Source organism: Crocodylus porosus, unplaced genomic scaffold, assembly GCF_001723895.1.
Source record: "Crocodylus porosus isolate Cpor-Errol unplaced genomic scaffold, CroPor_comp1, whole genome shotgun sequence".
Taxonomy (NCBI): Eukaryota; Metazoa; Chordata; order Crocodylia; family Crocodylidae; genus Crocodylus; species Crocodylus porosus.
In genome coordinates this window covers 4,911,712-4,926,635 of record NW_017728935.1, presented here as the reverse complement: position 1 = coordinate 4,926,635, position 14,924 = coordinate 4,911,712, and the positions used below count along the sequence as shown (strand labels likewise).

Here is a 14,924-nt window from a genome sequence, read left to right as displayed (position 1 = left end):
AGTTCACAAACACTGTAGTGCATTATTGTGGTACCACAGCCGTGTCAAGAGCTGACACGCTTCATGCTAAGGAATAAGGTACCAAAACTAGTTCAACCACACTGGGATTTCCTGATCAGTCACATTTACTACCGTGCATCTCTGACAATTAGCAGCTCCGAGAACATGCGGTCCAGTTTGGTCCAGCACGACCCACCAAAGGGCACTTGGATGGGTGGATGGTAGTTGGCTTGTCCTAACAGAGTGACCATTCACAGCGCATGTGGAGAGAGGGGAAGGGGTTTTAATCTCTGGTTGTAATGGTAATTTGTCTTACTGGTAATGATAAAGGTGCTTATGCCTATGCATGGCTATGCACTTAAACATTTTCACCTTTTGTTTTTAACACTGTGATAATGAAAGGTTTAAAGAAACACGCTCAAAAGGCAACAAGACGTTTGACCAAGGAGCTTCCTCTCCAGCCCTGTATAGAAAGTGTCAAACCTTCCAGACTAAAGATGTGGTTCACATGGGAAGCCAATTCCACCGAGGAATTGTGCTGCCTAAACCAGGAATAGACATCCTGGCTGTTCCTTACAAAACGGGATGTACTTTAGAAATCAGGCATACCAAGAATTAAATTTACAAAACTCCAAATGTTAAGTGCTACTGACCTTTTAAAAACGGCCTGAAGCTTGACACAATTTAAAGCACAGAACATGAGCAGTTTTTCACTTGTTCAGACAGGTCGATCCATTGTCCTGTGTTGCGAATGATTAATTTTTGCACCCTGGGACTGCGGCGGAAGCTGTGTTTTATTTTAGGCACATGCCTGAGAATACGCAGGTTAATCGCTGTGGAAGAATCCAGGCTGCCTCCACACTGAGTATGTCAGCACAGCTGGATACTGGCTGTTCCCCAAACGTCAAGAAATCCGAGTCTGTCTATCCCAGGCTGCACTGGTTACAAGTACAAGGGACGGATGTTAAAGGGAAGACAGGAGATGCAAACTCATTTCAATACGAGGAAGCATGGAGGAGCTCTGTTACGGAAGGCACAGGCCCTGAACCTTACTAGCAATGTGGGGCTGCCTTCATTTTCTGGCGCTTTGCTTGGTCCATGTTGCAAGTGCCCCAACCAATGAGGATACTTCCTCTGGTGCTCAGACACTATCCCACAAACTAATGGCTCTCGCCATCAGGACTGTCATTTTGATAGTCCACATGGGATTTTTCATTTCATCCCATTTCTCCTAGCTTACACTCCACGTGACATTTCACCTTACAGGCAGGGGACATTTTGTAAGGCCATCCAAGCAAAAGCTGGAGAGATGGAAAGGGCCTGTTACCAAAAGCCACTCTCCCTTGTCAATGCAGGAGGATTCTCTACAACATGTTTCATGCTGTCTGCTCAGGTCCACCTTCCTTCACTTCCCCTGGGAGGCTATTCCCCAGACTAACAGATCTCACTGTCCAGAAGCTTTTCCCAGTAGAGCTGGGGCAGCCAGGGCTGAATTCGTGCCATCAAGTCCCACTTAGTCTTGGTCCATCTCAGCACAAGCCAGCGGACAAGATGGGGTGGGGGAGAGAGGAAGCTGCACCACAACCTGGGGGAAGCATCTGAGATAGCTGCAGACACATCGGTCTCTAGAAGAGGACACAGGATTGCTAAGCAAGCCATCTGCATTCGAGTCTAATTCTCTGGGACCTCGGGCAAGTCACTTCACCTATCTCAGTTTCCCCCATAGTGTAGATTGGGAAGAGAATAATTACTCAAACATCTTTGTACAGTGCTTTGACACTGATAACCTAGGAAGGGCTTCTTAGTGAAGTCGAAAGAAGCTTTAAAGTTTTCCTCGCTCTACTGGAACAATTAAGTTGCTTTCCTTGTGCCTAGCCTGCTTCCCCAGGCACCAGCCCAGCGCTGCTCTTGGGGAAAAATGTAAAGGATGAGCAGTCACATAACGCTGCCAGTAGTGCAGCATGCAGTGGATGACTACTGCTTCGAATAAGTCATGGGAAGGAGAGGTTTGCATTACTGCAATGTCACGCCTGACTCAAAAGAGGGGGTATCCTCAAGTTAAGGGGGCCCCTTTTAAAATTCCTCCCACATCCTTTTCCAGGATACGAAGAAGAAAGCTGGGACATAAACACCACTGGAGGCTGAAAACAGGCGCAATCCTCAAGGGAGGTCCTGTATTTGGTTCAAGTACAGGAAGCTTCTGTTCCCAACCCTTTTATGATACTACATGCTTGAGCGAGAGAGCCTGGGCACAGCTTGGGTCCTAATCAAGCAAAGAAAACAAGGTTCAACCCGGATTTGCTGAAACATCATCAGCGAGCAGCATATTTAAGCACAGTGTGCCCAACAATTCACTACAGAGGTACTTTCAGGCAGCTTAAGCCAGAGTTGACTCAAATGGTTCAAGATGTTATTGATCTCGCCTCTGTGCCCCACAAATCATTCCCCTGTTTGCTTCCTAAGGAAGCTGCTATAGCCCATTGCCATAAGGGCTGCTTGAAAGGCGTCTTCTTCCCAGAATGAAAAGCTCATTCTTTTGGCAAAGGAAATCACCACGTCCTCAGGGTAGGAGCCACTTAACTAGAGACAGTTGTCACCAGTGTCCTTAGCAAAGAAACAACAACCAGGCAGCTTTTAACCCACAAATGTCATGACAGCGTTTTGGGAAGGAGCGCTCTCCTTCCTCGCTGAGAAACGCAAAGGAAACGGATTGCCCAAGGCCATACAAAAAAGTCAGTGGCAGAGCTGGATGTAGACCAGAGATTGCGACACCAAGCCTCAGATCTCATCTATTAGACCATACTTCCTCCCACAAAGACTCCCTGCTTCAATTTACACATTGAAAACCTCAGTAAACCGGCCATGATGGAGATGGGAGGGAAAGTTTACGTGTCAATTGTTTCCTGAAGGCTGGTCTAGTTCTGCCATTACGGCCATGTCAGTTGGGGCATGCAGGTGACTCGTAGGAGACCCCTCCATGCCTGCAGCACCTCCAAATATTGCTCAGGAAGAAGTTCAGAGTGGGAAAGGGAGACCTGTGATAAGTTAGCGACGTCGGTGGCATTCTGAGTGCTGCCGTCTCGATTCTCTCTGGTGTTGCTGGGATGCTGCCTGGGAGGTGGCTCTTGTAATAGCCAAATCCACTTTTTCTTCTTATGTGGGATGGCTATCACCAGGTCTTTTTGGTAGCAGGTTTGGGTCAAAGCAGGTCTCTCCAAGTTACTCTCTCTTAGCTTGGCAGCAAAAGTAAGTAAGTATGTCCTGTTTAAGCTGATCTATTTACAGAGTTCTACACAAGCCTTTATTCCATCTGCTATTTAGCCCTCCTGTGCCTGCAGAGACCCAGTGATATCAAAAGCTTGTCTGAACATATCCTAACCATGCAGCTGATCCAATAAAAGATATCCCCCACAAAAACTCCTGCTTCTCTCATCTCCTATTCAAAGAGTTTGAGATCTCTTCAGACAAAAGGCACTGGATGAACATGCAACCATTATCATTTTGGAGGATCTGCCTGAGCATAAAGGGGGACCTTAAAAGCAGATGTGCAGAGAGAGTTAAGGAGCTGTTCTGCAGCCTAAGAAGGGAGGGAAGAGAAATGGCAAGAGCAAACATGGCCCCGAAACTGGGTTGGCAGCCCCGGCCTCCCCGCCTCGCACAGAAGGCACCCAGTTCCCCATTCAGAAACACAAACAGTTTATTCTCCTATGCAAAATTCATAGCATGCTGCTGCTACTGCGCGCTCATCTCACGGCTGCTAAATATTTATGAGCCAATTACAAAAAACAAATTTATCACATTAACCCTCAGCCAAGTTTTGAAGGATTCAAATATGCATGCTGACTAGAGGCTCTACCTCACGCAGGTCCTCTGCCCACCCGTCCCCAGCTTCGTTCCCACTGAAGCAAAGGACCGAGCAGGAGTCGGTGCTCTCTCCCTTGGTGACGCATTGCTGTTTGCTTTGATAATTTCCATGCCTGGCTCGTAAGGCATTTATATCCAGCAATGACAGCCGAGGAGGGGAGAATGTGCGTTTTTGTACTCATATGAAACAGCCTGTGGGTCCGGAGACAGAAGGGAAGCAGATAGCGAACAGACTCCTTTGCAGCACTGAGCACAAAGCAATATTGTCGTGTGCGGTTTGGGCCTGGCCTCTGCAGTAGGGGAGCTGTTCTCTGCTGCAAACAGGAACCAGCGAGATCTTAGCCCAGTCAATCATTCCCCCCCCCGCCCTCTTTCTGCCTATGTTGATTGGTTTTTTGGAGGTAGAAGCGGCACTGCCTGCTGGGGGAAACAGTTCACACACAGGGGCAAGGTTGCGGAGTCCATCCCTTCAGCAAGCTGGAGGATAAAACCGCTTTTTCTTCAATTTATGGGACTTATTTGGCATCTTTAACTGATGGCCCAAGAGCATCACAAGCTTAGTTCTTCTCTGCCACCAGCAATCCTTTGTTATGCTGTCCCATGAATACCTTGGGGTCACTCCCAAGGATCCTTAGGTTCACAGGCAGACAACTGCTATTGATCAAGACATTAGCCTTCTGCCATTTGGTTTCAATTGTACTTGCAGTGCACAGCCCCTTGCAAGCAGGGATTTGCCCCCCTTCTACTACCAGCACACACAAATACCACTGGCACGACACAAAACACCACACAATCTGCCAGGCGTAGATGGGAGAGGATCCCTTGCCACTGCTCTCTCGCCATAAAAACCAACGGTAAAACGGAAGCAAATCATGTTAATGGGGGCAGGCTCCGTCAGATTTGACATTACCCAGAGTGTTCAGAGGCCGCAAGCAACAGCCTAGTTCAGTAGCAACTGCATTAATCCACGCAGGGACTAAGCCAACCTCTGAGCAAAGAATCAGACGCGGGTTTCTCTTACATCACGCAACTGCTGCTGTCGTCCGTGTGGCCAGCATCTTGGCCGTCCTTTAAATCACTGCAACATTAAAGCCACGGCAGTTGTGCTCTGCTGTTTAAGGCTGCTGAAAGTGAAAGGTCAGCCCTTTCTCACCAGCTGGAAGCCCTAAATAAACCCATTAAGTTCAGACTTTGCACTTAAAACCCCCGTTGGCAATTTTGATCTGAAGCGTAAGGCAGGCCAGTGAGCACACTGCCCAGAACAGTTTCACTCCTACCCTTCGTCTTATCACATAGCTCTGCCCTGTGCCATCCCTGAATGCATACTGCAAGGCATGTTAAAGAGTGTACCGGTTAGGGATGAAGCATGTAGGTTTCCTGCCACAGAAACCAAGATGGGACCCTTCTCAAGCCCAAATCCCACACCTGCTTCCCGTTCAATGAAGTACTGGTTGGAGGACGATACCTTGCCCTTGCACAGTGCTGTTCACTAGGAAAAATTAAAGCACTTTAATTCCACCGTGGCCCCCACTTTACAGACTGGGGACTATGAAGCGAAGGGGAAGCAACTCCCCTGAGGTCACCCAGCAGGGGAGAAGTTCAGCTAAACACATAACCCAGGTCACACTGCCAGGCAGAGCATCTCCTTGAGTGGGCAAGCTAGGAGTGGAACCGGAAAAGAAACAAAGGGTTTATCAGGCCATCTAGTCCGCACTGATCCACTGCATACAGCGGGCCAAGCATGCTTTCGCCTATCCCTGGAAGTGCCCACAGTGGCAGCAGGTCTGGCAGGGGCACAGGAAGAAAAATGAGCTAGGACAAAAAGAAGCCATGATGCCCGCCTGGGAATTAAAATGACCAGAAACGACGAAAGGATAAAATACCAGCACGCTATAGATTAGGAGTCAAAAGTGACAGGGAACAGATGATCTGTGAGGTCCTGCAGGTGTTGCAATAGGATTAAGAGAATTGAATCCTTGCTCCTTGGCATTAATACCTGCCCCCACCCCTTCAAAAAAATAAAATAAAGATAGTTCTCCAATACTTTGCTCCTAAAGTAAACTTCAGATTAGAGCAACACGGCTTCAGAGGAGGGTACAAATCTTTCAGCCTCACTCCCCTTTGCCCTCGTCCTCACAGGTTTCCTCCTCACCCAAACTAACAAGCAGGGAACATGCAGTGACACTGTAGTTTTCGCTATGAGCGCTTCATCTCAGTCCCACCCAGTGTTAACGTAACCAGTGATGCACAGATCACACATTCGCCTGACTGCACAAAGCAGAGCAGCTCTAAATAGAAATTACATCCCTGCTACAGGTGCAGCCACTGCAGCACTGTAAACCCAGAAGGGGACTTTGCCATTACAGTTCAGGGCTGCAAGCAGCCAATCAGGCAGGGGATGGAATTTAAAATGAGATGTGAACACAGCACAAGAAAAGCGATCTCCATCCCAACCACCTTCCCCTGAAATCACTGACACCCCAATTCACTAACAGCAGAACCGAGCCAAGGGAAGGAAAAAAACAAACAAACAAAAAAAAAACTCGTACACGGAGGATGGGAACAAATCTTGAGAGCGGACCAGGTGAGAGGTAAAAGTAAAAATAAAATTATTTACGTGGAAGATATTTCCTCAATCCTCACGGAGGATTTTTGCTCCAATATTTTCTGAGTATAGTGCTGTTCCTTGGGGTAAACACACCCCAGCTGCAAACCACATGCCTGATAAAGTGTATTTACATGCTACAAAGCCAGCTAAACCCCCATCAACACAGGCGGCCAAAAATACAGTCAAGCACGAGGTAGGGTCGCTAACCCTTCACCCACTAATGTCCAGCAGGATACGGGATTCCCTTTTGCCATCAGTTCACAGGCCTGGCACGCATGCAGCCTTCAGGGATCGGATTCCCTGCAAGGTTTGGATTTCCTTTCAGTGCACAAAGAGCGGTTCATCTGCGCTTATCTTACGTAGCTCTGCGGCTGTGCTAGTGTACAGTCGCCTCCAAAGAATGCGCCAGTAATGTTGTAGTGCTGGATTTCAGAGGGACACTTAATCTCAGCCGAGTGGCTCACTACAGCCAACTTTCTGAGCATGAAATATTTAACTGACTGTCCTCTCTTTGGACACTACAGTTAAGTAACTTTTAACAAGCCTCTGACCCAGCCGCTTGTAAGGAGAAGCTGCATCAATTCAAGGCACAAAGCAGCCTTCCAAACCGTCTCGTCTCTACTCCACGAACGCACGATGCCTTTCTTACCCACCTGCCCTTCTGCGAAAGCAGAAGGCAACTGTGGCCTAGAAACAAAACCCTCCCTCCACTTCACGCTGGGACAGTCCGCAGGGACAGGGCTGGGGAGGGGAAGGCAACATGACGGCACTGATCCTTGAGGATCCTGAGCCTCCCCCTTTTTACAAACACAGCCCTTTCCAAAAAAACAGGGAAACAGCTAAGCCAAGGAGAAAGCAAGCCTTGGATGTGAGCGGTGCCAAATGTTTAAGAGAACACCTCATTCCTCGCAGCTTCTGCCTCGACCCTGCTCCAATTACGCCTCTCTCCTGGCATTTAACTACTTTGAGATCGACTGTAATTCACCGTTTCTCCAGCAGAGATGCACACAGCGGGGTAAACTCATGAAGACCATGAGAATACTTAGTGCCCCCCAATTTACTAGCTCCCCTCCCCAAAACGCACGCCCCTTCCCGGCCCCCCACCTCCCGAACAGACTTCGTCAGAGGCAGCTCACATAGCACAGATTTGTTCCTGACGAGCGTCGTCTGAGTGAGGGTCAGCCTTACCTCATCCCACTCCGAAGCAAAGGACGGAGACTTCTCCAGCCTTTTCTTCCCCGTGCTACAGTTGGAGAGCGATTCACTCCGGCTCCCCATGGCATCGTCCTCTGTTGGAGAGCAGGTCAGAAGGTCAGAGTCTGATTTGGACAAGCTCCGGCTGAGTTTGAGCTCTGCTTTGGGCTTGCCTCCCGGGAGGGCTCGGCCCACAGCGCCACCTCTGTCCCCCTCTTCCTCGGTGCCCCCAGGGGGCGGCAGCATGTGGGATGCGACTACAGTTTCAGGATCCGCCTGGTGGCTGTGCGTGTGCCGGACAGTTGCGTAGACCACTTTCTGGTTTTGGTCAGGAGAGCTGGTCCGTACTGGTCCAGAGGCAGGTAAATCCGCATCCTCCAGCTGCATAGCAGGTGAATGACCTGGGCCTTCCGTGCCTCCTTTACCCACAGAAGAAACTAGCTTGAAAGGGTCCTCGTTTATCTCACATACCGGGGACGAACCATGGAGTAGCCCTGAAAACTGCTCCGGGACCTGGATGTCTTGGCTGTTTGTAGAGTCTTGGCTCCGGCTGCCGCTGCTCCTCCTGTGGTCTTCAGGGGACGGAGACAGAAAAATAAAGATTAAAAACAAGGAAGGAAAAGCAAAACTCCGGCTCTCCCCGCAAAGGGGGAGGGCAGAAGGGGGGGGGAAAAGGGATGGGGAGATAAAGAGAGAACAGTTCAGTATTGTTCCGAGCGCTCAACTTGTACCCAAAGTCACAGCATTTATGAAATTCCAAACACTGGCCTGATTTATGCAATCTGGCAGCTCTCCTTGTTGTTTTATTCCTGTTAGCACGATCAGGCCTTGCTATATAAGGCTAAGAGAAGTGCTAACTATATCCTTCAGAAAGAGCGAGGCAGGAGAGGCAGAGGGAGACGCAAACACTCCTGGAACATTTGATACATTTCCATAAAGGCCAAAGTGTTATTTAGAGCAGAGCTCCCTACTCTTGGCACGAGCCACGGGGTGGGAAAACTTCTGGACTGCAATCAACCTGCGAGCTCCAAAATCCCTTCCCAAAAAAAGGCAGCTTTGCTCCTCAGTGGCTTCGGGGCTGTGCCTCTCTCCCTTCCTCAGCAGGGGGGGAAAAAAAAACCAACCCGAAGGTTTTAACTGATAAAATCTTGCTGAACTGAAAAAAACCTCCCTCCCATTAGCCAACCACTAAATGCAAAATGGTCTGATCTATTAATGTAGCGAGCTGCTTGCAGAACCGACTGCCCCAGAAATATGACACTATTACTCTGCTACTACTGTACTAACATCCTTAATATCAGATACCAGGGCCCTGGATAAATCATGAATAATTGACTGATCCCAACTGCCGACCGGCACATGCAAGCAGAGCTGTATTCATATTACATGTAAATTCCTTCCAGTTGTCAAAAGGAAGGACCTGAAGAAGCCGGCATAGAAACAACTTTCTGAATGACTGCCAGAGATGAATACTCCTGTCAATAACTGCTGGCATATGCACAAATTGTAAGAGTCTGAAATCGAGTGCTGGGGAAACGTGCTCTTCCTAAAACTGAAGACTTCAACTCCATAAAATACCAGGGAACAGCAGTGGGAAGTGCCATCGTGACTTTTTTCGACTCTGAGATATCGGCAACATTTAAAGGAGAAAGGGTAGCACTGTTTTCAGGGTCCACTTGGCTGAAGCTGCAGCTCTCAGATATCAAAGCTAGTCTCCAGTCAATAAATAGGTCAAATGCCCTGGGGAGTCCTCAGACTTAAGAAACCAGTCTCCATCAGCCACCAAAGCAAGTCGATTCAATTTTGCAGAGGCCTCCTTTCCCGCAACAGGTTTCACCTGGTCATTTTCCAGCACTGTACATTTGTGCAATGTGTCTTAAAGCCGGGAGATGCATTCAGCTAGGAAATTACCTGGCGGAAGCCACTTTTCAATATTCGGGTCACAAGTAATGTTAGCTGGATGGGCTTAATATAGCTCTTTGCAGACATTTGTTTGCATCATAAAAATGGAAAAAAACAGCTTACACAATTGGCAGTCTGCTTGAGAACAGAAGAGCAGCAAAGGTCAGAACTGAGGTCAACTGGCAGGGCAGTCCACACAGGGAGCTTACTCTCTTCTGGCCTGTAGCTTACAAACATTTGAGATGCGAGATCCCCACAGGTAGAATTAAAGCAGACTAAAAATCCCACGATCTCCCCAAGCTGGCAAATATGAACCCTTATTTGAAATCATAAGAAGAAATAGGCCGTGGTACGTAACAAGAAGGCCCAGCACCCTTACCAACACCATCATGCAGGGTGCTGTGGATGGACAAAGAGGAGGACAGCTGTAGGACAAGCCGGACCACCAACATTAAAAACTGGACAGAATTAAAACTGACCGACTGTACAAGGACTGCAAAAGACTGGAGGAAAGTATTGCTACAAAGGTGCCCCAACAATTGACGCAACCTCAGGACTGACCTGACTTGAAGAATCCCAAGGAAGCAAAGTAATCATCAGTTACTCATTAGGTGTAACATATTCAGCACAAAGTCTTTAAATGACATTGCTGCCAAGAGGGTGAAAGGGAAGAATGCCCTATACTGGTTTCGTACCCCGCTAAGGAAGTCTCGTCACAGCCAAGCTAGGGTTTTCCAGGGCCCGACCATTTGTTCAATATACTCCTCTACCATTTGGCAGCCCTACAAGTAAATCGGTCTGCCATGCAAGCCCAGAACCCCCTCCACACAGATGCAAGCAAAGCTCAACTGTGTTTCAATCATGACAAACGATTATAGAAACTAGTGCTAACACGGGGGAAGTGACTGCACTGATTGGACAGCCGTATTCCTCTAAAGGGAAATCTGAATGCCTTGGAAAACATTAGTGGCTGCCTTAGTTTTGCTCCCTTTTTATTCCTAAGTGATCGTTTCCTCCACACCCCAGTTTGACATTTAATGGCATTTCTCTCTGAAGGCAGACAGGCAGCCAGGAATAGTTTGTGCCACGTGCTGGGACACTTGGGCCTCGACAGAACTGCCCCAAACCCACAACGACTAACAAAGGGTCCCCTGTTCAGATGGAAAGCACAGCGGCCCATTCATTGCCCTGATCCAATAAAGAAAGCCTCGATCCAATAAAGAAAGCCTCAGAGACTAGGACAGAAATACCCCAGGGAATTTGCCAGGGAGGGTGGAGTAGGCAAAGTTGGGGGCGGGGGAAGACAGTAGCACGGAAAAACGCACATGCGGAGAGATGACAGCCTTCAAGGACAAGTACCCAAAAACTTGCAAAGAAAAATTTTTCCAACTATTTAGCTGGTCTAATGAAAGATGCAGTGCATTTACCCAAAGAACCTTGTCTGCTTAAAAGGAGAAGTAACATTTCAAAGCGGATAACACACTTCCGTGCTAAAAACCTCAGATAAAGCCACACACACGGAAGGGCAAGAACAAGCCCACCTCTTTGCTATCACGTACACCAGGCTAAAACGCAAAACAAAACCAAGGATCTTACCTTTGGAGGTGTCGATCGAGTGAGCCTCGGGGTTGGGATACGACTCGGAATGGCTAGAAGAAAGATCAGCAGAGCCTCGGCGATTCAGCAACCACTGACCATCTTGGGCAGACAGGCCTTTCCGGGGCCTGACCTGTAAATACATCTCTGAGGTTTTAGGCCTCCTGGTCCACAACAATAATAGTGTGCCGAGTGTGACTGGCATTCTGCTGGACATGCACAACAGCAGCAAATTAGAGGAGCTATGCACAATATGGGCAGAGAGTCTCCGAGGTCTGAGGGAACATTAGCGGCCCACCGAGTGCCTAACTTCCTCTGTGCCTTCAAAATTGCTCCCCTTAATTTACACCACTGATTCTCAACCTGGGTGCCTCGAAATGCTCTCGGGGGGGGGGGGGAATGCACAATGCTCACCCTGTAAGGCATGTAAACACAATTGACAAGATACACCTAGAGATTTCAAACCGGAAGCCACAGTGTTAAAAATATTCTGATCCATTGCAAGCTGAGTTCTTTTCAACAAAAAAGGCTGTGTTATGTTTTCCATGCTCACAAAATGAGTTAAAACTAGAAGCTGGCATTTTGAGGGGTGCCTCCCATTTAAAGGTTGAGAATCGATGGTCTATACATCAGATTTAATTCAGACATTAATCCCGTGAAATAAAATTGCCTTCACAGGGATTTCCAATAGCCACTAATGTCTAAACCAAGACAATCCATTGCCTAAAAAAAGTACAAAGCATTTCAATAAGAAGTTCAAGAGCCCCTTTATGCAGAGGCCTTGTTTGTCTCCTTGGTTTTTCAGTGCCATGTACGTTAACAGCAATCAAATAAGTAACTGATACGATGCTGATTAAAGTTACCTGGTTCTGGGTATAAAATTTAACTGGATTTAAGTGACCCTTTGGCCAGCAGTCAGATCTCTCCATATGAAATACTTCTCCTAGCTAACGCTTTCCCTAGCTAAAACACTTCAAACATAAAACTGCTGCTGAGTTCCCTGCAGTCACTAGAGTCAGTCTAAGCGTCGCCCCCACCTGAAAACTGAAAAGGCTCACTACATCTCACCTGCACGAAAGCAATCAAATTGTTATTGCAGCTGCTGTGCGTGTCCAGGTTCTGCAGGCTAGAGCCGACAAACTGCAAGAATCGCTTCTCATTTCACCCGGATCGTACACAGTACGCCTTGATGAAAGAAAGCTGCCTGCCTGAAATCCCGATTGCATTCCAGCCCCCCAAATTCTCCAGTGAAAAAACTAATGTCTACCTACAGTTAAGGCAATAGTCCTAGTTACTATGAAATACCAGTACTGTTCTGCACTTAAGCTTAAGCCAGCATGTACAGTACAGGCACAGGCTCATGTCTCTCCCCCAAGGCTGAAGTATTAATTTTGCATCATCCAACAAGGAGAAAGCTTTAATAAAAGACAAGCATGGGATATTTCCTTAGCTTGCAACACATTTAAAACATATCAAAAGACATCCAAGACACTCCTACCTGAGGCTGGCTATTGCTGGCAGCACCTGAAGATGAAGACTCCCCTGGGAATTGAAGAAAGACAAAACCTGAGAATGAAACTCAGTGCACTGGGCTATCCTGAGCTTCCTAGAAGTAGGCACAGGGAGGAATCTGGCCCATAGAATTTACTTACAAGAGCCATCGCGGAGTTTGTATGGTCTGATGTGCAACACATTTTAGACCCTGTACAAATCCTTTATCTTATGGGACAGGAAGCTATTTTATATCAAGCCAAGCCACATCTAAAAACTGTCCAAAACACAAACAGTACTAAAGAGTTAGCTTTGTTAAAAAAAAAAAATGAACTGCTTTGGTCTGTTCACGAAAGGAAACCCAAACCAAAGAGATAAGCCATGGGCAGTCATGACTAGGCAAGAGATGGAGAGGAGGCCGCAGTTACAAAAAAGGGAAAACACTATTGAAAACAGCAGCTAGAATATCATGCCTTAAAGCTTCCCTGCAGGACTTCACCGACCTGGCTCTTGCCTCCACCCCCACCCCTCTCCTGATATTATAACCTTCCTCCCCTCTACTCAAAGGTTATTTGCTGCTCCAGAACTCACCAAGGGATATTCAACACTCAGGAATCAACGATGCTAAAATGCTTACGAACAATGCAAAGCCAGTCCTAGGCTAGGCTGAACAAGTTGTAACACTAGTAGCTTGGCCACACTCCCATCTCCTGCACTACTGCAGTGCTTAAACAACTGAGCCCTTAACTTCCAAGTTAAGCGTGGGAAACAAAAAGCCATTGTTAACAGCAGAAGGGAAGCAATTCTTCTCTTACGCTTCCTCCTCCCCACCAATACACTGCAAAACGGAACAGGAGCCGATGAGACCACCCCCCTTTGGGCATCGTCGCTGCCTTTTGAATTCCTGAGCTAATATTTGCATAAGAGTAATGCAGTAGTTTGAGCCCTTTTCCTTTCACAGCAGCCCCCGGCCCATCACACGACCAGAGTCACCTCCCACTGGGCTAAGTCTAACACTATTCCAATTGAAAAAGGAAAGGAACAAACAGACTTTTAGGATCGAACAATTACATCTTGGATTTCCCTACCTCCAACTAGGGAGTCTCTTGGTTCAGTAGGAACAGTGACACTTCCCCGAGGCTGTGAATCCTGCCTTCGGCCCATCTTTCAAAAGGACAAATGTTGATAAACTAAATGGAAAGTCAAATGGACTGGAGGGCTCAAGAGACTTTAATGGGGGATATAGGTTGTAGCCGTGTTGGTCTAAGGCCATTCATTCCATCCAGGAAGAGCACGCACCAACTACAGATGCTTCCTCAACCTGATGACGGGTATTTCTACCCAAAAGCTTGCAAAGGAGAATTTTTCCAACTACTGAGTTGGTCTAATAAAAAAAATATCCGATTTACCCAAAGAACCTTTAAATGAAGAGGAGAGCTGAAAGGTCTTCAAGTGCAAGGCAGTTAAACTATCAGGAGTCAGTATCTTAAGTAAGGGGCTCCAGAGCTGACTGAATAAGATGGCCAAGTCAGGAGGGATACTGGGAATAACCAGAGAGATTACAAATATTGGGAAATAATGTCTAACAACAAAGCAAGCAGGATCTTGGAGGTCAAGAAGGGCAGAGATAGGTACAAAATGAAAGTTAGCATAAGCTTCTGGTAAGTCAAGCTCACTTTATCAGACGCGCTCAATAGGTAATAGTATTTAGTTAGTCTATAAGGTACATATCTACCCTGCCTTCTACTTGACTTCAGGCTAACTGCCTCTAAAATGAGACTTGTTAGAGGGCAAGCTCAGATGGAGCTTGTAAAGAACATTAAAGCAAATAGTGCAGAAGGTCCCTCAGCATACAAGGTTAACACCATTTTAGGGCAATTCTATAGGAAAGAACTGAAAACTTGGTAGTAAATGGGAAACCCTATGAAATGCTGCGTGGGTTTACCTAAGGTTGACTGTGCCAAAGTAACCAGATAGCTTTCTTCGAAAAGATAAGCACTTTCTTAAACAAAGGAAATGCAAAAGTTCTTTCATCTGCACTTCAGTTAAGCCTTAGATTTGATGTCACATGGAGACTAGAGATAAGTACAAGAATTTAAGGTGGTTAGGAACTGGCTAGAGGGAAGACAACAATGGTAATATTAAACAGGAGAGGTACCAGACTGGAGGGAGGGAACAAGAACCTGTTTTGGGACTTGACTTATTAAATATTTTCATCTGTGATCTCGGCACAAAGTGGGATGCGCTGGTGAAATGACCTGATGAAGAA

The 14,924-nt window shown here is 47.2% G+C and overlaps 1 protein-coding gene across 5 annotated transcripts in view; it reads right to left on the bottom strand.

Moving 5' to 3' along the window:
• ANKS1A (ankyrin repeat and sterile alpha motif domain containing 1A) overlaps positions 1-14,924 on the bottom strand; it is a 118,664-nt gene that overhangs the window by 76,393 nt on the left and 27,347 nt on the right. For all 5 annotated transcript variants that reach the window (XM_019546740.1, XM_019546742.1, XM_019546738.1 and 2 more), the window contains 3 exons: positions 12,663-12,706; positions 11,165-11,297; positions 7,661-8,238 (listed from right to left, as the gene is read on the bottom strand). In XM_019546740.1, coding sequence (XP_019402285.1) covers positions 7,661-8,238; positions 11,165-11,297; positions 12,663-12,706 — 755 coding nt within the window. The remainder of the gene's footprint in view (positions 1-7,660; positions 8,239-11,164; positions 11,298-12,662; positions 12,707-14,924) is intronic.